This window comes from Anas platyrhynchos, chromosome 9 (genome assembly GCF_047663525.1).
Source record: "Anas platyrhynchos isolate ZD024472 breed Pekin duck chromosome 9, IASCAAS_PekinDuck_T2T, whole genome shotgun sequence".
Classification (NCBI taxonomy): domain Eukaryota; kingdom Metazoa; phylum Chordata; class Aves; order Anseriformes; family Anatidae; genus Anas; species Anas platyrhynchos.
The window spans coordinates 16366263-16393352 of NC_092595.1; the positions used below are offsets into that span (position 1 = coordinate 16366263).

Here is a 27090-nt window from a genome sequence, read left to right on the forward strand (position 1 = left end):
TGAAAAAGAACAAGAACATCTGTACACTGAATGAGAAGATGATGTATTAGTTTGAAATGCTGGTTGACACAAACAGCGCGTGGTCAGCACACAAAACTCCCAGCACTGAACTTCTTTCCTACCTCCATGGGGCTAATGAAGTCATTCATCCCACTGTTGTAGACGTAAATCATGGCATCGTAGAGACGGTTTTCCCAGCACAGAAGTACTACCTGAAGAGAGACAGAGCTATGTTCTATTACAAGTTAGTGACCAAAAGACACCAGAGGTTTGGACTACAGAAGTTTTCCATTAAAAGGTGGCACCTCGTTTCCACATGCTACCTTGTGCTTAAAAGCATAAGAAGTGTGCCTCTGCAACTAGGGGATATTGTCATTTATTCAGAGGAACTCAATACAGCACTCATTACTGTAGCTCACCTGCTGTATATCTAAGCTGGTGATATCCATATGCACAATGCAAGCTTCCATATTTTCCAGCCTGTTCTTGTCTTGGAAGTGAAGCAGCAAGTCTTTCATCACTTGAGCTGTGATTCCCATCAGCTTATCACTTAAGATATATGGCTCCAAGCACTCCAGAAAGATGCCTTTAGCTACAGAATTCTCACTCATCTTATCATATATCTGATTAAATAATAGATCCCTAGGAGGAAAGAAGTGTTTAGTTATCAAACAATCTTATTAACATCTTATTACTTCTACTTTCTGAGGGCTCCAAATTATACTCTGTTTTTCTTCAGCTCAGCAGCTGAATGCCCCGTTCATCTCCCATGCAGACCTAAGTCATAGGCAGCTTCACAGAATAAACCTGCTATGGATGTTGCAGCAGAAAAGTCGCTGTTAGAGGAGAAATGACGATGACAGGAAAATCTATCCAGACAGATTCTTTGTTAAGGAGGTGGTGTGGGGGAAAATTAGAACCATTTTTTTCTTCCTCTATAAAAAATTAAGAGGGATTTTCTTTTTTGATTACTGAATACCCTGATTTCAGCATCAGTCTTTAAGCATTCCTCTAAATGGAGATGTGTTATATGACATGATGATGATGTGCTGTGATACGATTTCTCTAAACCATGCGATATTATAGGAGACAGCACTCAGGGCTACATGGGTCAGTGGCCTACCCTGGGAGAAAACACTTGCAAACTTGGACTTACGTGCGCTGGAGTAAGAGGCAGTAATCAACTATGACAGGCACCACGTCCTGTGGGGAAAAAAAAAAAACACACGTAGAAAAGCTGTAGCAACTGTCAAAGATCCTGCCGAACAGTACATCCTGCACAGCACAAAATGAAGCCTGGCCAATACGGCACAGAACCAATGAAGTTTTTGAGTCAGCTGGTAGCTTGCATAGTTGCAGTTTTTCCAACCACAGTTTGCTGGGAAAGGGGAACAAAGTCACTTATGTACTTGCCACTTTCACACCCAACATATGAGCATTCATCAACAGGTCACGGCTGTTACACAAGTAACTTTTACAGCAAAGCTGTGTCTGAATAAAAATTTCAGAAAATCTATACAAAAGAGTCCTCTGGAACACTGTACCTGAAAATGTTGCTCCATAACCTGGATTTTTCCTTGGTCAGGACATTTCTTCAAAGTCCGATCAGCATAATGGAGAAGGATTTCAACCATCTGCATTAAAATAAACATGAAGATTCACTCTCATTTTACTCTACAGGCCCTATTTGGTAGCACATTTAATAGCCTCACTTCGGGTTGGAAGCACTGAAAACTCTGTTCCAGTTTGGGCATGAACTACTGTGGGAAGTAAGGAAGAGAGGAAAGAGGCAATAGCTAGTACTCGGGGCACAACTGCCAAGACAACTGCATGAGATGGCACAGAAGCAGCTCACTGGGATACTGAAAGTCTACACTAACTGCAGCTGACTGAGGCACTGGACAGCCAGTCTGCCAGCACATTCTGAGGCAGATGAACCCATCCTGAAGCACAGGATTCATCTGGGCCATGTTTTAACCCAAAGCTTAACTTACAGTACCTTAAATAGCAAAATTTATTTACCTACAAATACAACGTGCATTAAGAATGAAGTATGACTGAGTAAATATTGCAATAATCATTTATTTTAAAAATCCATCTCAGAAACCCAACCCTATTCAACTGATTCTGTTCAGTTGTCAAAGTTCATTCCATATATACATGATCAAAGTTTCCACCCTGAGAGTGAGCAAGTTACATACCCATGGATACTTGACAACTAAACATCAGAAAACTCTGAAATTACCTGCAAAAAGGGTTTCTGTCCACTGTGAGTGGGCAAGAGCCTGGATTTGACATCTCAAGGCCTGGATGATAGTGTCACATTCTGCTTTGCTAATGCTGTGGCGTTTATTCCCACCTTAACCTAAAAGGTATTTCCCCATCTCTTATAAAATCCTGCTCACAATCATAGCAAGAATGCCACATACACACATTCTAGAGCTAATATGATTAACTTCTGGAGGACAGAAGTCACTCCTTCCAGGAACAAAACTAGCATCATATCAGCATACATGAAAATCTAGTTAGGAAGAGATCAGTGACTCACCCTGTCTGCAATGACTGCTTTCCGCTTGCTCGTGTCCCCAGACAAGCCTAGAAAGAATGAAGGGAGAGGGAGAGTGGGGAGGAAAGCATTTCTCATCTAAGGTACCATAAAGGAGACTGTAAATCCCACAGTGTAGATGTCCACACCACTGCCCTTGAGATACAGAAATGCAAATATCTAGACACACAATTTTGTGATCTGCTTTTAGTCCATTCTTCTTAAGGTCTTACTCTCTCAAATTAAAGACTGTTCCAGCACAGGAATGGCAAGACCAGATCTGAGTGCTGTTTGACAGAAGAAACCAAGTTTAACGTCAAAAGAACAGTTAATGGAAGGCTGTCAAAGCCTGTATAACAGACTAATTGCTGGAGGATGCACTGATGTGAAGAAACTGAATTTAGTGCACTGTAATGACAAAAAAATCTCAAAAGCCATCTCAGAAGACAGTAATTATTTTGAAAACTGAAAAACTATCTGCTTAATTACATTTTGTCCAAAAACAATCTTCATATACTAGCAATTTCACAGCAGAAGGACCTTATCCTGAGAACTGCAGAGTCATTTGTTAAAACCACCAAAAGTTATTTGCTGAAAATCCTCTGTGGCCAGTCCAAATCAGACCACACAAGCAGCAGTTTCCAGCATAATTAACATGTTTCTCATAACAAGCTAAGTGCTCACAAAACATTGTCCCTTATAGGAAATTTGGTGCCAAAGCCCAGCAGTACTTTCAGTCAGCTATACAGTCAGAGGAAACCTCAATGAAAGTACCCACTTGACAGCATCACTGAAAGTTACTTACAGGTTACACTTGACCTTCAGAAATATTTTAGGATTCAACACTTGGATCCATCTCCTTCATGGCAAAGTGACAACTGATAGGAGGTACAATACAGACCAGGTCTGATTTTCATTTGAAAATAGGTGGCTGCTACAGGTATGACTCTAAGAAAGCCAAATCAATCCGTTATCAAGAGTGCTGTTTTTGCCAAACCCAATGCAGCACATTCTACTTTCTCATCTTTATTTCAATTCCCTACCCTTGTTATTTTTTTTCCCCTGGAACAATGATTTCAGTACGTGCCTAGCATGCCTAGGCTTAAAAACTTCCCGGGTGGTTTCAATTAAAAAAAAAAAAAAAAAAAAGATTTAAAAAAAAACACAGCAACAACAACCCCAAACTTACCTACTACAGCCTTTGCTTTGCCTTCATAAAAGGACCAAGCAAGAGCCAGGGCATCAGTGAGACGCTCTTGTTTCAGAAGGTGGTCAACTCTCTAAAATAACAAGTAAAATTGGACCTTAGCATTAAAGAAAAGATGACTGCCCCTTCCTATGTGATACCATTGTTTTCCAGCAGTGGGTCGTGAGTGCCGGCAGCAAGGGGTCAGGAAACCTCAGAAGCTGTCAATACACTGCAGTAAAGGCCAGTATCTCAAAAAAGATTCTCTCACATGTATGTTTTCTGCTGCACAGTTGAAAGGGACTAAGAAATGTCAGGCGCCAGTACATTGAGAACCTGAGAGCTACATTTTAGGTCAACTGCTTGATGGATGGAGACACAGCATCAGCAAGCATCTGCAACCACTAAGAATCAAAACTTTCCATTCCCCATCCCTGCCTCACCACTTAAACACAACACAACTCTGCCATGCTTTCAACATAAAGATGAACATCCTATTCCCTTTATTTTCTTCTGAGCTCACAATCAACAAGGACTGAAGTAGGCGACAAGTACATTCTACTTTAAGGAAACATTAATACATATGGTCAAGCACCACTACTCTTGATATGTTAAGTCGAAATTTTAATAAGTACTGTTTGAAAGAAGAGAGCCTGAATCTCAGACCAGCACTTTGTACTGTGGCATGAAGTAACTCTCAGCTTCACACCCTAATATGTCACATACTTGATGATAGCACTTCAGTAACTCCCCTACAACAAAGAGGAATACAACAGATACCATATAGTAATTTAGAATGAGCTTGGTTCACAACATGTATGTTGCGACTGACTTTTGAATTTTAGGAACTAAAATCTAATACATAAAAACTCTAGTATATAAAAATCGTGGTTCAAAGCAAGACTTTTCACTAGCTGAGGTGATAGTGAATGGCGGAAGGGAAAACTAGCAGAGGAGAGTGATCATCATAACCAAGTGCAACAACTGCATAAAAGTTCAATAGAGACAAGCTGGTCGTATTTTGTTAAAGGCCCTGGTACAGTGTCACATGGAGGAACTCAGAATTGTGGACAAGTACATGAAGTGTAACACAGGTAAGCAAAAAAAAAAAAAAATAATGGTCACTGCTTAGAGCAGAAATTGTGGAACTAGAAAGAGGTGACTTGAAAGCCCCCGCTCACATTATGATTTGGTAGACTAACTCGGCACAAGCAGAATTTATTAATGAACTTTGCTGATGACCAGCTCTCAACATATAACATGGACAGCAGACCAGAAAGACAGAAGATAGGATGATCGCTAAAGCCAGGTAATAGAAGTACAATGCAGTCCAATGGTACAAGCAGTTTACAGCAGTAATCAGCCTTGCTGTTGGGAACTGGTGAATCTCAGGAGTGCCACAAGCCACTGACATGATGTAGCAAACAGCAAAGTGAGACCCAATGACGTACAAGTTGTAACATATCTAACAGACAGGGAAAAATCAGATGCCTATGGGAGTGGCAAAACCCTACCCAGAGTAATATGCAACAATTTATTTGCATATGTTCGAGAAATTGAGCGTAGAGGATGTGCAGAGAATGGTGATTATGAAAAAAAGAAATGGGCAGGTAGTCTTACAAGAGGGTGATGAAATATTTGCTTAGCCTTGCAAAACAAAGTCTGAGGGAGAACATGCATATACTGAGTAAGTACACTGTGAAGTGATGACCCAGAGAGGCAAAAACTGCTATTTAACTCAAGTGAAAAAAACAGCACAGCAACAGAGAGACAAACAGATCACTACGAACTTTAATTTGGAAAGAGATAGGATTTCAGCTGCCAGAGAAATAATGATCCAACACAGCTTCTAGCAACAGAAAGAAGGACCTAAAAATCCAGTGAACTTTCTAGGTAACCTTTGATAAGTTTCATGATGAAGCTTCTGCAATAGCTGGAAACAAAATAAAGGGAATTAGATTTCCTTCCATTCCTGTATCCTTATCTGGCTGACAGAACGCTTGCACTGCGAAGTCATTCAGTGCAGTAACTCTGCCACACTAAGTGGCAGAAGCTGAAACATCACAAGGCATTACATGCCTCACTTGGGAGAACTAGGTCTGTCTCTATTCAGCCTGCAAGTTTATGCAAACAGCAGTCCCATAGCATCCCACTGTGGAAAGCAGAGTACCTACAGTGCTGGCTGTGTGTAGGGGTCCTCAACATAGTGCTCAGATCATGCTTCCCAAATGCTGTAGCTCCCTCCCTCCTCTTAAGCTGTATTTCAGCAATTAAAACCTACTAAGCTGTACAGTTTTTCTCTCAACCTACCTCTCTCCAGCTCCTCAATGTCATGACATGAACAGACTAAAAAAGAAAAAAATATATTTATTACTTAAAAAATACTAAATTAAAAAAATATTTACTTACAGTTGCTCATGCAGCCTGTGGTATCCCACAGACCCACCACAGCATGCTGGTACAAAGAAGTTAAGCTAAGTAAAGCAACCTTCAAACTTGGCAAGGCAAGATAAATCACATGCTTATATTTAACAGAAATCATCCTTTGCACAGCCTCACTTCCTTTCCTTCTTCAACGTGCCATCCTATAGCACACCTCTCTCTGCCTTTTCTGTACTGTTGGGCAGGAAAAGCAAAGAGGATAATCCTTCTATCATTCCATGCAATGCAGAGTTTCCTCTACCCTCTTATTTTCTTCTGTTTACTCACTAGCACATTTAAGACAGAAATTGAAGCTTAGGACAGAGGAGATGTCAGTAAAGTCATGCTAAGTCTACCCTGAAACAGCATGAACCAATGTACTGTGAAACTGTGACACCACCTTACTGAGCCCATACCTTGGGCTAAAACCAAACTGTTGCCCATTTCTTGAAGCCAATGATCTAAGTGCAAAAAGAGCCCAACCTTGATTCGTGTCTCCATAGAATAATAATTTAAAAAAATCATATTGCCTTTCTCCAAAACATGAGCTACTATCAACAGCAAATGTCTTGCATTTCCATTAAAAATTCCCTGCATTTACCTTAGTTCCCAGGTAAAAGATCTGACCACCACAGCTGCTGATGGACTGATAGCAAGCTTTCTCTCCAACCAACGCCTACAGAGAGAAGAACATCATGCAAATCAAACTGCTTTTTGTTTTTGCAAATTTTCCCAAGATATATATATATACTTGAATTTTGTCATTAAGAAATCATAATGAGGACTGGGAAAGAATAACACAGACTGCTGGGCAATAGTAAAGAAAAAGGCTCTTCTATCATGCCCTCCTGCTCATGAATGCAGCTTAAAGTGCTGCTGAGCTCTGGCTGCCCAGAAAACACAAAGGAGTCATAAGGACCCACCAGCAGTGCTTTGTGCCTATCCTCAGGTAGCAAGAAAGTTACAGGGGCTCCTTCCTTGGGAAGATGTGTAGAAGGAGCAAAAACAATTTAGAAACAGTTTTTCAAGCCACATGACTCTGGCTTGAAAATGGTAATATCAGGTTTCAAAAACCCTTCTTTCCAAAGCTCCAGGCTCCTCCACTTAAGGCATATCTCAAAGAGCTACCATAAGCACCGTTTGCACCCACCAGTGCTTCGCTGACATTGCCTCCTGTAGCCAGCGATTTGAAGTGGCTGCTGTTGTAGACCAGCTGAACTTCTGGAATCTCTATGGTCTCCAGTTCCTCTTGTGTCTGACGATCTATAACATGCAGCTTCTCCACACTGTCCAGAAGCACTGCTGTCCGTGAGTTTATCCACTGAAAAGGCAACAAACCGCATGTTTCAGCAACACACAAATAATTAGAGACCAATTAAACAGGCTCTGGACATATCCCTCAGTATCAACACCAGAATGTCTACAACCACCAATAACTTCGCTGTTATACGTGATCACAACAGCACCCACACATAACTGCAAAGGTGAAGACGGGAAGTCTACTTCTAGAGTATCAGCTTTAACATTGAGAAAAACTACAAGGACGTTTTTGCAGAGAAACACCAGTAGACAAATGACAATCCTCCAGAGTGCTTGTCCTCTAGGTGCAATATTTATGCTCTAGCTCACTTTCTACCCAAAGGTCTCAAAAGCATGACTACTACAACACCTGTTCTCAAATGCCTTAGGAGTTAAATATATCATCCAGAGGCATTAAAAACAGAAATAGTACATCCAAGTTTAAATCAAAGCCTGTCATCCAGGTTCTTCAACCTCTACTTTTATGATCAAAGCTCAGCAAATAAAAAGACTTCTTTTTTTGCTTTTACATTTTTTTAAACATTAACGTATTTATTAAAAATTCCAAATTGCTTCTTCAAGGCAACCTGGCCTCAAACACTTCCAGAGATGGGGCACCTACAACTTCTCTGGGCGACCTGTTCCAATGCTTCACCACCCTCACAGTAAAACATTGCTTTCTAATGTCTGATCTAAACTTAACTTCTGTGAAATTGCAGCTGGTATGGATGCCCACATTGGTATTTTGACCTCTCATGTTTTGTTCTGTATTCTGTAAATGTGTTTTAGAGTTGAGCATTTTTGTTGTTGAAATAAAACAATCACGGTGCTTTAGCAAGCACACATATGCAGAAACACAACAATTTTACTAAGCTAACTACAGAGTAGTTTGCATTCTTTTATAAAGGAATAAAAGTCTTTCTTGTCAGATTCTCTCTGGCCCTTGAAAGTATTTTCTTAACAAAGCTACTCCCTTCCCCAGAAAGGGCAGTATTTTTGCCTACATGCTACTACTTTTATTTGTATTCCTTTTTTTTTTTTTTTTTTTACCCTTTTAATACTACTTGCTATTTTCCATATGCTAGTTTTCCAGTGAGTCCTGAGTTTAAGATTATTTTCAGTTACTGAAATACAGATAAATACAGCCCATACTTCAGCTACATACAACTAAGGGCTACCGAGGCACATTTACAAGAGAACTAGTGAAAAGAAAAAAAAACAGCATTGAAACTTACAGTGAAGTTGATGAGGTCATAGTGTAGATGGAGCTGCTTCTGCTTAGTGACATGTATTGCACCAGTATCATCTCTCTTTACCTGAAAGAGAAGTCAGACAAGGCTGAGAAACTCAGACATTCTTCACCTCAACCTCTCTATTCCCAGAGTACATCACACCAACTCCAGGAGCCTGCAGCTCTCCTCAGACAAGCAGGCTGAGTATGCAGGAACAGTGCACACAGTTCTGAAATGGAGAGTAACGTCCCACCTCCAAAAGCACTCAGGTAAGTGTGGAAACAGTAAAGGACTGGCTCTGAGTAGGGAGCAGAAAAATAAATGCCCTCTGCTGGATTAATTTCAAATCATTTGTTTGCAATGCAGGAGATGTACGCCATAACCCAGCAGCAGTACACGTGCTCAAGGAATGGTTATACCTCTCACCTCTTCATGTACTGTACAAAGAAATTCAGTTTCTAAAATGGGTGCAAAACTCCAGCACTTGTACAGAGAGCACTGAAGGACTAATTTGCATTCACTGATGACCAATGGGCTCAGCCCCAACCAGAATAATGAACTCAAGGGAGCTGTTACAAAGACAACTCCCAGTCAAGGCTTTCAGTCACTGTAATTTAAGGAAGAAAAGCATTGTGCAAAGAAAAACAAGGGTGTTTTTTGTTGTTGTTTTGGTTTGTTTTTGTTTGTTTGTTTTACACTTTGACAATTTGAAGTGCAGCAAGAGGGACCTGACTTGGCTGCCATTTAATGATCTATAAGCAGAGAAGCACCACTGGCCATAGCTGAACTAGGTATCTATGCACAGGCTGGTGCTACTACATGCACAAACATGACCAGCAAGACAGGATCATTGTAAATCCACACCCTTTTCTTTCTCCACAGAGAAAATAAAAGTTTACCATGAGAGAAGACAGAGGAGGAAGAGGTTTTAATCCATACATCACATCTGGTGCTCGAGCAAAGCTCAAGGTCCAAGATAGCAGCAGAGCTTGGAACCAAACCTAGCAGTCCAAAGCCAAAGTACTTAATTTTCTGAAACCTGAGAATTGCCCTTATGTTGAAAGCAGCCATGAAATCATCTTCAATAACAAAAATAATCTGCATGTATAACTTTACCAGTGGCATGCCTCAATTCATATACCAGCAGGACTTGAAAGTTTTTGTCTATTAGTAGTTTATACAAGTTTTCCAGGCCCATGTTTTAAAGGAAAAAATAAAATACTATCCCAAATTCACATGCTCTCCTGAAAACAATCTTCATTGTTTCAGCTCCAGGGGAAGTGAAATGAGGTCCAGATCAACACTTCCTTCTGCAATACACAAAACTCAGCCCAGGAGATTCTCAGGGATGGGCACCACTGCTTGCTGAAGAACAATGACCAACCAGTTTGTTTTCCCAAGCCAGTTGCAAGCTGCAGACATCCCTAGCATGCACAGATACTAGATTTCCACTCTGACTCAGTCAACTGAACAACAAGTAACTATCTGAAAAGCAGTATAAAACATTCAGGCTTACCAAAAGAAAATGAACAACATCACCTCGACAAAACGCAAGCATGGGGTTCACAGAGTTCTGTACAGCCACAAAATGCCACGCCAGAAGAGGGACACTAGAAGGGTCCATCTACAAGACAAAAAGCACAAATGATATTTAAGGCAGAACCTTAGTTCTAGGACACATGATGTTCCTCAGATGCTACTCACTAATTTTGCCACGTATACATACAGGCCATAAAGTAATGTCCTGGTCTACTGGCAGCTGAGCAGTAGCTCATGGTCTTCACTCCACCCCATGATTTACAGGCAACATACATCTCTTGGCAATGTAGATGGCCAGTCTGAACATTTGTGTCCTAGCTATTTAGTGCAGATCCAGTCCCACATGGACAGAAGGACTAGTGCCATCTGCAGCTTGCTAGCAGCCTTGTCCTCAGTTCTCCCAATCTAACAAACTCCATGTCTCCCCACAGCTGCTTTTCCAAAAGGAACTGTACCAGTGACTAGTGAAAGCAAATAATCAAGAGCTTAGAAGACAGTTCAGTGCTCTAACCCCACACTGTTTCTGCCCTGCAGTTAGGCGTTCTACTGTATGACTGAATTTGTTTTTATGTACAATGTCCCCAGTGCAAGGTGATTGTAGCCATAATCCTGTCTCATCTCTGGGAGCTTCCATAGCAAAAACAAGAAGCTGAGCATCTCCTGAGCTCTTCCCTTCCCACTACTCGAGTCAGCATCTTCACAGACGTACAGGTGAAAGCAACCTTTTCACTTCTCTCTGCCTACAATTTACACACATCAGACCAACAGATGAGCACTATAATTCCATAACGCAGAGTTTAATGAGTGCTGATAAAGTAGTAATATCAACACCTGATCCTGACCTCATCCCCTTCACTCTAAGAAGAGTTTGTGGCCATAATTCAAAAAGCATTTGGCTTTATTACTCACACGACCATAGGGAAAAGTCATCCACACTTTCAGAGATGGCTTCAGGCCAATAACTAGTATCTTCAAGAAAAACATAAAAGACAAAGTAAAACATTTGTGTATATAGCAAATATAGCAGAATTTTATTCCTTGGTGATTTCTCACAGAACTCACACACTTTTTGCAAGCAGCAGGTTACCTTTGTTAGGGAGGCCATGGCCAATAGCGAGTACTGGGTGATAGGATGGTCTCTCAGCTCAACTTTTGCGTGTAGTGGTTCAATACAGCAAACCTCCCCCTTTGAGCCACTGAAGAGACATCGAGATTCACACGTTCTCACTCCCATAACCCTCCTGGAAACAAGAGAAATGAGACTGGTGGCCAGCTGTCCAAGAAGAGATAAGCCTAACAATCTCATGAAATCTTAAGCATAGTCCTTCATAAATACTGTTTTTAAAAAGCCCTTTATACAGCTCCAGGAATTCCTTTAGAACAGCACCACACGTAGTCCCAAACTGGGACTCAGGTATAGACAAGAACTCCTTGGGATCTTACTGAAGAGTAAAGTAACCCAGCATTAGTTGCTTGCATTGCTACTTTCTACGAGGAAGAATTATTGACTTACTTAAATGACAGTTCAAATACGGAGCCTCCGCTATCATTGCAAATTGCAAGTGTTGGATCATCTGTAAACTGAGCAGATAATCGGATTAGAAGCAGCACTAAGAAATAAATTACAAAAAAAAAACTGACAGAAAACTGTGCTACAGTATTATTAACAGCATACAAAAGTACATGCATTATATCTATCAGAAATACATTTAACGTACAATATGAACTACAATTAGTGGCTTTTTTGTGTGTAACAAATGCAAGGTTTTACGTTTTGCCCTCATACCTTCTGCAAGTTACTGCTGGATTTTGTTACCAAAGCCCGATTACTTTCTATTGGAGCTCAGAACTGCAGGATACCAAACCTGTGCTACCACTGGAACAGCTCACAGCCTCGAAACCCTAAGTTGGTGCCAGAACTGATGAATGGGCTGTGAGTCACGAACAGACCAACAGACAGAAATATCCGTAACTACCACTGAAACCAAATAATCGAGGTAAGAAAGGGCCACAGTTGAGGTACCCTTCTGGAGGACTTTGTAACCCAGGACCTGGCAGCACAAGCAGCAGTGGACAGCAATGTCTGAGTGCTCCTCAATGCTGCCATCAAGTCACGAGCTACAAAAGGGAGCCACGAAGAACAGAGGACTTGGCAAAGAGGAAGATTTGAAAAAGTGCTGACAGAATCTATTTTCTACATTTCATATGCTTTCGTTTAAGGTTGGTAGAACTGTCTCCAGTTCAAACCACTGCATGATACAGATAAATATATTTCAGCAACCAATTCTTCACAGTTTTTATTATTGGAGATTGGAGTTACAGGAGACAACAGTTGCTTACATAAACAGCTAGAGCAGTCCATTATACTGCAGCTCACAGACAATACTGTGATTTCAGCTCTCAAAACACTCTTTTAAAAATAATTTCTGCTCACTTTTCTCACCTCTGGATAGTACAGCCACATACCTCCTAGGTAGCTGTTCTCACCTGTAAATCTAGAAGCACTACACAAAGAAAGCCAACAAACCTGACTGAACATGAGTGTGGTTGGTTTTTGTTCGTTTTAAAAAAGGTAGTATAAGAGGAGTACATGCAATGTTTTTTACCTTAATGTGCAAAATAGCTGTTCCTGGGGGGTGGGCATCTGTTATTGATCGTAGCAGCTTCCCACTGGCCAGATCCCACATTGTGATCTGCAAGCAGATTGTTCTCAGCATAAGTTTCTCTGCATCACCTTGTGTGTCTGTACATCAGTAAGTTTATATTTTCTCATTACCATCCTCAGTTAGTATGCCTCCGTATCAAAGAAAAGTAATCTGGAACCCTGCTCCCACCCTGTTTTTACAAGCAGTTTACCCCACATGCTTATACGCTCACTGACAACTTCTGAGTTGTCAACTTCACAACTCTGAACCGTGTCCTTTTGGCAAGCTCTCACCACCTGCCCAAACTCACTCACCACACAGGTACCTGCCTGATAACAAGATTAAAGACTGTACAGTAAGTCTGCTACCACACAACACTGTTCAAAGCGGTTCAAAATACTCCTCTCTCACAGAAGAGAGGAACCTGTCACGAACATTATCACTCCTCTCCTCCTGCATTTGCTCAGCTAACAGGTCACAGAGAACCATGCAGCCTGGATTTCTTGGCTTGCTCTTGGATATTACAACCAGGCAATTTCTCAACTAAGAAGCAGGAAGCCCCAGACTACTTTCTGCATAACTGAGGAATATTTTGCCCAGAGGAGCTGAGATTACAATTTGAATCAAACTTTTTTATTGGAAATACTACATCATATGGTTCCATAAATCATTCATCAAAGCTTTATAGGCCAGCTTTTCAAAACCGCTGCTTTAAAATATTTTTGAGTATAATTTAAAACTGGCTACTGTTCAAATCTGTATTCCCATATGGTCTCGGACAGTGTCATTTAGCCCTATCATAGGCACTGGAGTGTGTTTTCTCTAGAATGAAAGTGAAACCTGACGGGGTACAGGGAAGTAGAGCTATAAAGAAAAACAAAAGCAGCCTTCTTTGTATCTCATGGTCTTAAATTTTATCAACTTAACTTTGATCTATTTTGTTTTAGTCCTATGATGTTTGCTCAGGAATTGCTATCTCTTTTCAGGTTCAAAGACGGGCGTCAAACTACAACAGCAGATTCAAACCCTTTTCCCCCGCATTCAAGAAGCCATGCTGCTGTTACACAACAGAAGGAACAAAACTTTGGGGCTAGATGTACCTTTGAATAATTTTAAGTTAGCACCACAGTAGAAACTAGCTTTAATTGCAAAGTGCAGGTCTTAAAAAGTGACCTAGAAAGACTAAGCTGATTGTCCTGGTGGGCCATTGCACATCTCTGTTTAGCAGAAAATTTATGCCACAATCTGCCACGATTAATTAAATCCTACACTATCTTCTGAGTATTCTCCATTTCCTACACAGAAACCTACCCCAAATGATCCGGGTCAGCTCACTGCCTGCAGGGATTGGTTAGCCAGAAGAGCTCTGGACAGGTCAAGCCATGCATGGTGTTTCTCTGCATAAATAACAGCTATATACTGAGTGTGCTCAGCTTGGAGCTACTGTCACCTCCCATACCCTGCAGTAACTGCCTGAGGAAGGACACGGCACTGGACCATCTCATCTCAGGGGAATTACCTGTCCTTTCGCAAAGCCACACAGGAGCCTCGAACAGTCGTTGTTGATGCTGAGAGCCGAGATAGCCCCGTACTGGGCCCCCACAGCAGTGCTGCCCAGACACAGTCGAAGGGCCTGGTTTTGGTCTAGAGCACAAGAATTAATAAGTTCATTTTAATCATCATTCTTTCTCTCTAACACCATGCAATTATTTACATACACAATTCACTTGGGGTACATTAATGATTCATAGGCTTACAGTTAAGTTCCTAATGATGAGTTTAGATCAGATCAGAGCACTTGTTTGTACAGAGATCGCAGAACACTGTCTTGCAGGGAAATACAAAAACTTGTTTAAAAAGTAGAAAACAGGCACGGAGTATAAGAATGCAGAGGCATTACAAACTGAATAAGAAATTATTAGAAAAGTCATAGCAATATCTCCCTTTGCTTTTACTATTCTACAACGGAGCTTAAGTGGCAGCAAGGAAGATGACAAAATTAATTCTACCTTCCTGGTCTCATGCTTCTTTATGGCAATTTGGACATCAACTAAAAATCCCCAGCACAGACTTTTTGTAAGTGCAGTTTCATGTAACTTTTATTCCCTGGTTTTGTTGATAAAGACCAGATGCTAGGCAGAAAACGACTGCGTGTCCCCACATAACTGCGCAGTTAAAATGCTCTGTGAACTTTAGTGCACGCAGTCCGTTCTTTAGAAGGAAGCAGCAATGACCAACATGCTGTGACACAACTTCCTTCCAGGAGACACGGGCTTCTGCAACTGAGCTGCTCGTAGCTGCACAGCCTTCCAGGGACTGTACTGCTGTCTGCAAGTCCTGGGCCTGCCCCCTGAACACAACAAACAACTGGCATCTCTGTTCCTGCTGGGCTCCTGTGCATTTCCATCATGAGGTCCCAGATTGCTTTCTACGGATGCTGCACTTCAGCTGTTACAAGCGATAGCCCTCTGTCTTTGGTGTACTGCTCTTACAAGCTCAGAGAACATACGGTCTGGATCTGGTTTTACACACCCCTCTATTTTTGTGCTGCTTCTGAATGAATGGGGAAAGAAGATGCTTTGTGGAGACTGTTGGAATGAAGACTAGAGATTTGAAATCTATCAGAAGCACCACGGTGATGTGTCCATGAGTTTCACCTTAAGCAGGGAAGGGAAAGGACAGCATCTGGGGGAACAGACAGCAGCTGGGCAACAGAAACCCCCTGGAAGTAGTGCCCAAGGCACAGGACACTTCTCCATTTGAGCTGCAGCACCATTAGCGATGTGCTAGATGTGAAACAGAGCATGGAAGTATTTCTCATTTCCTCTGAACAGTACTCTGTAACGCAGACAGATTGATGGCTGAGCACACAGTGGGAGTCACCTTTCAAATTCTGCCAGCATGAAGAGACAGAAGTGGGAGGGACGAAAAACACTAGCGAGAAGAGCACCTGAACCAATGGATTATTCCAAAGCACTGTCAGCATGGGGAAAGACAGGCTAGGGCCATATTGAAATACTTTTTCCACTCTATTGCTTGTTTTCTTACATCTATCTTAATAAGCTTGACTGCTCTATTAAGTAGTGGCCTGGAAGAAAACTAAAATACAATCCTTTTTTTGCAATATCTGGATAGCGGTAGCAGAGGGGTAGGGATAGAGAACATGTTAAAACCAACACTTGTTCTGCGCACCAAATGACACGGAACCTGTGGGAGAGAGAGAAGGCCATGCTCTGTCTTGCAAACATACGAGAAAAGCTCAGATATGATGGGGGAAAAACATCAGTTTTGATCTAAAACATGGTGAAAGCAGTAGTCAAGAGGACACCATACGTTAAAGGTGCTCAAAATCAAGTGGGTGCTCCCACTCTTGAAATCTGTGGGAGGAAAAGAGAAAGGAGCCTACAGCTGGCCCTATCTATGAAAACCATTATCTGTTCACCATGTGACAGCAGCCCAGGCAGCTCACGCACTGTTTGTTTGCTCTGGGAGGCACAGCAGAGCAGTAGGAAGCTGCAGGAAGAAGGGAGCATCTCCCCTTCCTTTCTTTCTTTCCAGTCTGGCATAGGCCAAACAGCACAGAAGAGTTGCGTTTCCAAATGAGAACAGGCATTTGCTCGTTTGTGCTTCAAAACGTGTCATAAACAAACTGCTCTGCTGTAAGAGATATCCAGTTAAGCTATGGGTAGAGGAGGATTATTCTTCACAGTTCAATAATCAGAAACAGCATAAAACACTGCTTTTCATTAACTTTCTAAATTAGCATGATGCTGTTCAATTTAAAGTCCTCTGACAGCCACAGAGAACACAAAGGTTCAAAGTGTGCAGAAGCAGCTCTGCAAGCTGTCAGTCACACCAGGCACTGTTTAGAGATCGAAGTTTTACAAGCCCTGATGCTCACGTTTAAATAAGGACGCACGCAATTTGAGCGACCGTACTGTGACCTGCTGCCCTCGCTCAGCACATGAGGAACATGGAGCCACAGCTACGGCAGCATTGCTGAAGCAAGAAACAAGAAAAGCACCGTGCAATTCATCCCATCTGCACTCGAGCACAAGGGTGAGCCTTCCAAAGGTCAGCCCGGTGCCGTGCAGCCCCTGCTCCTTCTGCAGCAGGGGCAGAGGCAGGGTGCGAGCGGTGTTTCAGCCACCACCACTGCTGCACAGCACGAGCCTGCCTCTGAAACAGGGCCACTGCCCTGCACACAGCTCTCCTTGCTGGGAGGAGGTGGAAGTGGAAAATAACCCCACCACATTACTGGAAAACACCTTGACATCACTGTGGCAAGGGGGCACGCGGCATAGATCACAGCAGGCAGAAATTCGCAGAAGGTTTCGGTGGAAGCTCAGAGAGCGCAGATGAACAGCTACAGCTGAAACACAAGTTTCCCCAGGGAGGTATTCCCCAAATGGTGCCTTCAAGGCCCAAAGAGATTCCTTTTCCAGAGGTCTGAAAATACAGTTCATTTATGAAGAGGCCATCTGCTAACCATAAAAATACGCTTAAAAAATGTGAATATTGCAGCTTTTGCTATTAAGGGTGAATTGCATTCTTTTGTCTTTCACTTCAGCTTAACAACAGCTTACCCTACCAGTAAGTCAGCACACTGTATACTTGGTATGTCAATCAATAAACAGTTTCCTGTAAAACATGGAAAAGGAAGATCTTTCACAGCTTTCTCTCTGAAAAGGGCAGCAGCTTCAGAATCACTACTTCAAATCCAGCTTTGCATCTTTACATGTGTACTACTTCCAAACCCATTTTCTTCTTCCCTCCACCACAATATCAATTCAAAATAAGCAAGACCCTCACCCCCAGATTAAATGCTTTGTAAGACTCAAGTTAGTCCTTTATAAGAAGCATTTGCCAATGCTTGCCCAAGATGCATTTTCAGAATTGAGAAATCATCCCTTGGAAAGCTAACCCCAGAGAAACACATGCCAGGACTTGTCTTTGTTTCAGCCAGTCAAATGATGACAGACAAGAAGGACCAATTAGATAGGATATTTTTAAAAACTACGAATTAAACAGATTAAATCGCTTCCAAGACAAAGCAAGGTGTCTGAATCAGCGAGTTCCCATTAACGAACTCATGAAATAAAGATAGCAGAAGGTTATTAAAGGTTATCTGATGATTTTCCAGACTATCAGTTTTGAATTAAGGCAGATAAAGGATCGAAAAGCATTTTTCCTCATGCTTGAAACAAAGATGGCTATCGATTGACCAGAAAATATTTTTAATTTTGAAATTTAAATAAAGCAGCTCCTCATCTGAAAAATTTCTGGCAGTAACTATTGGTGTTGCTCTCAAAGTCTGAGGTTAAAGCTCTAAGGCACTTTAAAACAGCTCTACAAGTAGAAAATTAAAAACAAGCTTGTGAATATGAACTATGTTATCTTCTGGGACATAGGAATAAACATACCACCTGAGAAGTAATCACTTCAGGAGTGCTCAGGTTTTCAACCAGATCTGTTCCTTAATCCATGATTTCCCTGAGTTTGAAAGACTTGTTTTATTTCCTGCAGAATTACTCAAATTCGACAAATTTTAAGATGAGATGCTTTCTTCCCACCTTTATTAAGCACAGTAACAGAAAAAACTCTGCCAGAAGGTATCCCCTTGGCCTGGGGATCAAGAGGACAAAAGGCATGAGCTAAAGGAATAGGCTTTGGACACCTTATGCCTCAGTGACACAACTGTTGTCCCCTACACCAGGGTGTGCTGAACCCTCCTGCCCAGCTTGAGCTAATAAAAATGATTACTCTGAGCAGGGGTTAAGGCACAGTACCTATGACTACCACTGCTCCCTCCTCAGCTGCACACCTGGTGCTCAAGCAGGTGCCCCAGAAGTTGCTGGCTGCGTGCATGTGTTCCAGTTTCTGGCTCGTGGCTCCCTGCATCAGGTCCCTGATCTGCAGCACTCCCACACAGGGCTGTCAGGCAGAAATAGGCAGACGGTGATCTCATGGAAGAGCCCTGCTTTGTCCTGCCCTGAAACGATGCCTTTGCAAGCAGCTACAGACCTGTCCTGCCCTGAAGTATTAAAAACGGCACATTGACGTGTTCCTCTGCTCTTGCCCTGAGAATTTGAAAGCGTTTGGTACACATGCATTCAGGAACCAGTTCCCAGACCGGCCAGCAGTAATGTCCACTGACTGGTACTGCCCTGCCTTCTTTCTTGCTGCTTGTCTGGTGCCTTAAATTCTGGCAAAGAGTAACCCAGCACATCAACATGCAAACCGGGCAGGACGGGAGTTGTTCATGCAGGGTACATGCACAGTGCAGTATTACCATACCTTTTCCTTTCAGTCCACACAGAAAGGGTCAAAAGAGGAAAGAAAAAGCCAGAAATCAATATAAAAGAAAGGAGAGAAGTACAGAACAGCATATGTGATAATCCTCAGAGAACCTTTGGATTTTGCTGATGGTGCTTTCTTTTGGTAACTTTTGGCCTTTTGATTTGTTCAGTTACCCAGGAGGATGCTGCGATATAGCTAATGCTCTAAAACTAAGCGGTTTAAAAAGCGTGCAGTCACTGAGGAAAACTGAGTTTATAAACTGAGTTCAGTGAATTAAAGACAAAAAGAGAACAGAAGTGTGCAGGAATCAGTCCTGACTCTGTCTGAAACAAAGTTGGATGACATACCATTCCTCACCACCTTTAAATTGTAGCACAGACTTACAGAGTATTTTAGGCTGCAAGGTAGTTATGGCCTAAATTATTACGGGCCAGGGACAGGTATGGCAGTCCCTGGCCCAACTCTGCTGCTCCAAGCAGGGTTGATGAGATCAGCTTGCTCAGGGCCCTGCTAAGTTTTGCGTATCCCAAGGAAGCTGATTCTGCAACCTCTACCAACCCCTATTCCAGTGTTTAACCATCTACATGGTAAAAAAAAAAAAAGATGATAATAATAATCAGAGCTTCATATACTGCAAGCTGAGTCCACTGCTTCTTATCCTAACACCATGGACCTTTGAGAAAGGTCCAGTTCTCTCTTTTCTATGCTTTGGCATTAGGTAGTAGAAGACAGCAATACAATATCACCTTAGCTTCTTTTTCTCCATGAAGAACCCCCTTCTCTCCGTCTCTCCTTATACATCACATGCTTCAGTCCCCTAATCATCTCGGTGACTCTCTGCTGGGCTCACTCCAGTACCTCCATGCCTCTCTTGTACTGAAGAGCCCCAGACTGGACACAGGACTTCAGATGTGGTCTCACAAGTACACAGCAGAAGGAAATAATCGTTTTCTTCCGCCTGCTGAAAGCCCTTACGATAATACAGCCCAGTATGTGACTGTATAAACAATAACTTTATAGGTTTCAATAGATCAGAAAACTTTAAGCCCTTGTTGCAAGCATGTAGATAAATTTTTAGAGCATTAACATTTACTTTAGTAACAGTCAAGGACCTTTCCATCAGGAAAAAAAAAATAGCATTCTGCCAAGTATTCCACAGGCCACAACATTGCCTTCAGAAGCTACAAACTATATAAAGGTGCGAAGATCATGGTGAAAATAACAGTAAATGTGTTGGTCCAAAACCAATCAAGAGCGTAACAAAGAAAACTTTGCTATACACACCTGCTGAACAAAACAAAACCTTATGAAATATACAAACTGAAATACCACTGCGTTTTAAGCTTCTCTGACGTTCAGTGATCATTCCTCTGGAGTGGGACTTGATGCAGAAATAGTCACAACAAAGTAAAGAACGAACCTTCCTCTTCGCATGCTTATGTGGACTCCCAGAGTCCTTTCTGGAATGTAAAATGCTAAAAATCTCTCTTATGACATCTGCAGAGAACAACTTCTTGTTCAAAAGCTTCCCAACTGCATCAAGTGTCCACATAGAAAGCCAGCGATCAGAAAATCCCAGTAAAAAAAAATCTTTTGTAGTAGCTCCACACACTGGGCAAATTTTAGAAAAAACATGATGATCTACTCCTAAGATCTCACTAAGACTATATGCTGACTGTAGTAAAGAGGTTAGTTACACTCGGATTAAGTACATCCTGCAATTATTTATATTTTGAATTCAGTAAATGGTTTAAATTCTAGATTCCCAAGATGCGAGCCTTACACTGTCACAGTCCTTCCCATCTGTCTGTTGTACCCTGTCCCCCCACAACTTTTGGTCTCTTGAATTTCAGCCAACTTTAAAAGAAAACATAATTACACTTCTAAAATTGTTAAGGATTTGGTGCTGCACAGACATAATGCACACAAACAGGATGTGTATGGGAGCACTTCAAGAACAGCTCTTACCTAGCTGTTGAACTGGCTAGTCAGAGGCACAAGCTCAGATATTTTTAATTTTAATTTTATTGACTTTGAGGCAGGCTGGTGGTAAGAGAAAGAACAACAGAAAGAAGGGATGAAGAGGTGACAGGTACAAGAGAAAGCCAGGGAAGGTGAAGCCTATGATGCAATTCTGCTGGTAGCTATGGGTAGAAGCTCCCCTTCTCAAGCAATACACTTAATTTTCCTAATCCTAGCAGCTATTATCTCAAAAGAGAGAAGATTAATACTGTACAAGATTGATTAATACGGATTCTAGTTTCTTTGACATCAAAACAGAGTAAGTTATATATAAAAATGGAGAAAAGGTTCTTTATACATCGGCCAAGGAGCTAAGTTCCTTGATATCCACATGCCAATCCCCAGCAAATCAGAAGCAAGAACTATGCAAATAAGGACAAATGAAATAATACTTGTACTTTATTTCTTTGCTGAAAGAATGTTATAGTTAGCACAAACAATACATTAAAATAAATCCACCCTGCACTTGTATCTTTAGCTAGTTTGGGGATTGTTTGTTTTGTTTGTTTTTAAGATCATTAACGTGCAAAAAAATTAAAGCTTTATTTTTAACTTACCAAAAATCAGAGCTAACCCATGAGAAGTTCCCACTGCTATCAGATTTGATGCTGCCTGAAAAAGTCATGCAGAAAGATTGAAAATTGAGAAATGTCAGCCACAAATCCACCACTTAAAAGTCTCACTACACTCATGCAAAGTTTACCAGAGAGAGAAATTTAAGGTTAGATGGTTATTACATACAACCATTTTCTAACATACAAGTGGCAGAAATTTCCTACGTAAAAGCTGGAAAAGTATTACACCTGTATGATCATAATCCAGATTTTCTCAGGTTCAGGGGGCTGCCTTTTCCTCTGTTCTTTGAAATTCAAATGCTCTGAGTGTTCCCACAGTGAGTTCCTTCTCTGTAAAGTCAGCCTCATTCTTTTGGTGTGGTAGCTGAGTGTAAATATTCAGAGGGTTTTCTTCACTGAGCTGCTACATCCGTATCTGAACTTTTCTACAATCCTGGGCAGCGCCAGTCCCCTGAAGAGACATTGTGCAGCAAGCCCAAAGACTCCAACTCCCTTCTGGAAGAGCTACATACAGCTACAAGAGTTTCATCGTGCCTGCAAACTGCACCTAAGTAAAACTTCATAGCAGATCTAGAAATGATGTAATGCTGTAAGTCAGATGAAAAAAGTAAAGTGCTTAAAAGTCTGGAGTATTTAAGTATAGTTTTTCATCCAACATGTACCTCAGTCACACAGGCTTCCAATTTTGCTTTGCAACCCTTAGACCTAGTGTCCAGTTTTTCTTTTTAATCAAGAAGTATCATTTCTTATGGATTGCTGCTACTACAGTCAAAATGACCAAGTACATCTTTGTTTTCTTCATAAAATATTAAAACCTATTTCACAATGACAGGAATATTTAAGTATTTCACCTACTTAAAGCATTTCTCTGATTACAAGTAGCTTTACTTTCGATATATTTTAATTAGCATGCTTGACTTCAAGAAATTTAGTGCAAATTGCTAAGCAGGAGTGTCCGTCACTAGGCTTTTAGTGAAATGTTATACATTAAGATCGTATTTCAGTTACATCAGAGCAACAGAGATTTTGAACTCATCACTTTATGAGCACTTCATTTCAAATGTCTATAAAGCATTGTTAGCAGTCAAAGCAAGGACTGTCAAAGAAGACATGGGTAGGAAAATTCAAAGTGTTCCATAGATGAACACTTACATCATGGGGAAACGTTAGGTGATCAACTAGCAAGTCCTGGTGATGAAATGGAAAAGAGGAGAGTACGGGGCTTGGTCAGCAGAGGGGCAGCTAAGCACTTAGGAAAGGTTGAACGCTGCTCCCAGAAGCTGGATCTTTCATGTTGCTTCTGCCACCCTGATTTAATAATTCTTGGCAAGGATAAGACTAGGCATGCATTTATCAGCTGTATTAAATTACTCCTTCAAATTTACCAAACTTATAAACAACTACACGGTGCTTGGAATTTGAGTACTTACTATAGCAGTGGGCAAGCCAGCATCCACTTTGTCCTAGAAGAACAGGACATGTTATAAATAAGAGGTAGAACTTTCAGCTCAATGCATCTCTCTAATAAGCAGAGCTAGAGAACACATTAAACCAACACAAGTCACATTTTAACAGTTCCAGTAGGGCAGAAACTGCAGAGAGAACCGTTGGCTAGAAAAACCCAGAGAGAATGAGAAAATGCACAGAAATGGAGAGCCAGTAGAACTGCCTGTAATTCCATAGGAAAGTTGCTATCATGTTCTCAAAACAGTCTCACCTGATTAACAACTTTTGGTATTCTCTACGTACACAGCATTGATATCCAAAGCAAAACCACTTTGTTCTCAAGCACACGTTATTAGCTTCCCATTTGGGTTGCTCACCCATACCTCCCTCAACAAAACAAGCTACAGCACACTAACATTCAGACTCCAGTCACACAACCATCCTAAAAACAGATGAGTCACCTGTATTTTATTTTAACAAGCCTACCATACGTGCTGCAGAAATAACGTGCTTTATAAATCAGTGCCTTAACTCTGGCCTCAGTCAGTTTTCCCCTGGCAGCAAAAACTCCAGGCAGGCCTGAAGTGCAGTCACAAACCCAGGAACGTGTGAGCCTGGGATGAGTGCGTTCTGTGCCTGCTGCAGACATTAAGCAAAGCTGCTTCTAGCATGTTTAAGCAAGCAGAACAATAGCACTGCTATCACTTTATATTATTTTTTCCCATTAGCTTTACTAACATCTAGCAACACAAACTAGTGTTACAGAGGACCTACCATGTTGCTGCTGCAAGATCTCAGCTAATACCTGATTCACTCCTAGCTAGAGATTGCTAGCAGTACTTTAAGTAGCAAACATGTCAATATTATCCATAACTAATGGGGAGAGGGAAGAGAATACACACATCCCTCTACAACAGAGCAGGTTGGCATTTTAATTAATGAATGCAACCAGCAGAAAAAGACACTTACTGCTGCAGATACAATCTGGGCAGAAATTCCTTTCAGAAGCGAGAGTCGTATAACTGATCCATGGAGAGAAAGAGAATCTGGGAGTTTTTTCTTCCTAAGAAAACAAGAAACAAATCAAATACAGCTTTAGAACTTTTTCTAACCCACAGCTAAACCAATACGTAAATTCTGCACGCACCCATTACCCCTGCATTCTTATTCCTGAAGCCCACATGACCAGAATCAAATGGACATGAAATTATTAGCAAAGCTTACAATGTACCACTGTACCTGCAAAATATTTGTTTTAAACTCATCTCCTGGGGAAAAAGAAAGTCCTTCAAACAAATATTCAATTTCATGCATTTATCTGCAAACCTTAGCATTTATTAATAAAGCCCAAAAGCAACACTTTTGCTCTTTAATTCAGCTTTTAGTGAGTCAGGAAGCTCCAGCCTCTAAAGGTGAACATCTGAGGAAAATATAAAGTTGAAAAAGGCTCACTAGCAGAATACAGACCCTTGGGAAAACTAAATGTATGCTTAAAGAATAACAATCGATTCAAACACAGCTGATTTTATGTGAAAGGTAAATGGTGGTGTTTATGGAGAAAATATCTTTAACAAGTAACACGTGAACAAGTGTACAGGGGAAAGTACTTTCTAAAAAGCTGTGGCATACTATAGCACACAGTACAGAGAAATGCCCCATGAAAATTAGATTATTTTTTTTTTGCCACACTCCATCAGAAAGTTAAATTTCCAAAACTCCAGAAGTAACACACAAAACATTTGGTCCTTATCTCTCCAGAGGCACATAAACGCATGGCTCGCAAGTAGGCTGACAAAACATGTTGCTAATAGCCTATATTATGGCTAAGGACCCATTTTATTTGAAAAAGTTCACCAGCATATACCACAACAAGCTGCCACATAGCCTTGTATCCTATGCAATCACTCATGTAACAATCATAACATCAGGGAAACCAAACACCAACTTCTTATGGCATGTAATAAAGCCATAGGAGTGACTCAGGATGTGGATGAAGCCCTCACATTTCATTAATTAATGGGACAAGTCAGCAGTATTACAGCTAACTACCACATTCCAGGCTGCTTTTAAATGTCAAGATTAACATTCCACTTAGAGGAGCAACAGCAGTTCACTCACCTTTTAAAAATACGACCAGCTGCTTGCAGGCTCTGGAAGTCAACAGACTTCCATCAAATCTTTGAAAGATTTTCTTTAAAGTAAATATGGCTCAGTGTTTTAATATCATCATTAACATTCAAATAAATTTTAATACTCCATTCCCACGAAATACACTTATTGCTCAAACAGGCTAACTCTAACAGATATATGCAGTGCTGCTTTAAAATTCATTTAACCTTCCAGGCAATCAGTCCTGTGGTACCTTTTCAGGTGTGTCCGGTCCCCACTGTCAGAACTTGCTACAGAAGATGTGTCATAGGAATGTGTATCCGTGTTATCAATGTTCAAGAGAAAGGGATCCTCCAGAATGAAAGACTCTTCTTCATCATCAGTCTGAAGGAAGAGAATCACCACAGCTTAGTAAATGTTCAAAATGCACAACAACCTAACTGAAACAACAGAAAAATAGCATCAATAACAAGGGAAAAAGAAATAGAAGCTGAAGATAAAAAGATAGTCTGCCTTAGAAAAACAGAACTATCATTTCACAGAACTGATATCGTTGAAGAACGAGTTTTCGGAACTCTCAATACTCACAGATGTAGGCTGGATAGAAAGATTTTAACAAATCTTTCTTCCCCATATATAATTTATTCTTTCAAACTTTTAACAGACTTTTCAGTAAGCTGTTCTCAAGCGTCTCTAGTTGCCACGAGAAGGCATAAAGCTGTTATCATGTGCTCCTCCGGCAGTTGCCCAAACAGTGGCTAAGGGTCTACCAGCACCGCTGGCTGCTATGAGCCCAGGGTCTTCAGTAAGAATGTGGCCAGCAGGAGGGCTGACTGTGCTCTGACTGGGGTCTTCTGTTGGTATTCTCTCTCTACTCAGCCTGGAATTGTTTTTATGTTACTTTTAAATGGCCATTGTCCCCACTGTCTTCTAAATTCCTTATAGTTCACGTTACCCTTGAAGCACAGAGCCAGAGAGCGCAAACAATACTCCACCTACTGCCAAAGAGAGATCAGAGCAGGTGCTCAGTCAGATTGTGCTCCAAAAATCCTTTTCAGCAGATCCTTTGGCAGTCATTCCCACCCTGCATGCACTGAGATAAACAGTACTGGATAAAACTCTGTTTGTCTGCACTGACCTATGTTTTCTTTGGGTGACTGCAGCTCCACTGCCCTGACATGGATGTGACTGCAGCCCCCGCTTTGGTACCACCCCAATCCAGTACATCCCCCCTGCCTTCACCAGCACAGGCATCAGCAGAAACGGGTCGCACCCCTGCACACCACCACTCAATATCCCCTTCTGCATGGGCAGTAAGTGGCTGATGAATATTCCTCTAGTTCCAAGACTATATCCAACTGTTTGGGACGTTTTACGCCTTTATTAGCGTAGCTTTTTGAAAAAAGTAACCTGTCCCAAACACCTTGCCTTTATACTGGTTTCATTGGAAGTCCAACCACCAATTCCCTCAACTTGCTAAAAAGCTTATTTCCTTAGAGTTTGCCTTTACTTCCACACCCTTCTTTTACCTTTCTAAAAACCGTGCTACTGGAAAACACAAACAGAACTGGGGGGGGAGGCAAAGTCAGTCCTCTCCTGCGGCGTCAGGCATTGAGAGTTTGTTACTTCCACCACAGGGCTAAACACGTGCAACAGACTACATAAACAGAGTTGTGAAGAAACTAGTTCTCATCTCCTCCCAGGTCTTAAAAAATTGCTCAGAGTTGGGTTGTGTTTGGTTGTTTTAAAGCTAAAAATAAAGTTGTTTGAT

The 27090-nt window shown here is 41.3% G+C and overlaps 1 protein-coding gene across 2 annotated transcripts in view; it reads right to left on the minus strand.

Annotated features, from left to right (window-relative positions):
• VPS8 (VPS8 subunit of CORVET complex) overlaps nucleotides 1-27090 on the minus strand; it is a 75207-nt gene that overhangs the window by 46730 nt on the left and 1387 nt on the right. For both annotated transcript variants that reach the window (XM_072042575.1, XM_027464012.3), the window contains exons 3-22: nucleotides 25573-25703; nucleotides 24180-24273; nucleotides 23195-23227; nucleotides 21747-21801; nucleotides 14387-14511; nucleotides 12829-12915; nucleotides 11736-11803; nucleotides 11310-11463; nucleotides 11132-11191; nucleotides 10200-10307; nucleotides 8687-8767; nucleotides 7303-7473; nucleotides 6754-6828; nucleotides 6042-6077; nucleotides 3735-3825; nucleotides 2549-2595; nucleotides 1545-1634; nucleotides 1157-1203; nucleotides 420-642; nucleotides 123-212 (exon numbers count right to left, since the gene is read on the minus strand). In XM_072042575.1, coding sequence (XP_071898676.1) covers nucleotides 123-212; nucleotides 420-642; nucleotides 1157-1203; nucleotides 1545-1634; nucleotides 2549-2595; nucleotides 3735-3825; nucleotides 6042-6077; nucleotides 6754-6828; nucleotides 7303-7473; nucleotides 8687-8767; nucleotides 10200-10307; nucleotides 11132-11191; nucleotides 11310-11463; nucleotides 11736-11803; nucleotides 12829-12909 — 1422 coding nt within the window. In that variant the 5' untranslated portion in view covers nucleotides 12910-12915; nucleotides 14387-14511; nucleotides 21747-21801; ... (1 more) ...; nucleotides 24180-24273; nucleotides 25573-25703. The remainder of the gene's footprint in view (nucleotides 1-122; nucleotides 213-419; nucleotides 643-1156; nucleotides 1204-1544; nucleotides 1635-2548; nucleotides 2596-3734; nucleotides 3826-6041; nucleotides 6078-6753; nucleotides 6829-7302; nucleotides 7474-8686; nucleotides 8768-10199; nucleotides 10308-11131; nucleotides 11192-11309; nucleotides 11464-11735; nucleotides 11804-12828; nucleotides 12916-14386; nucleotides 14512-21746; nucleotides 21802-23194; nucleotides 23228-24179; nucleotides 24274-25572; nucleotides 25704-27090) is intronic.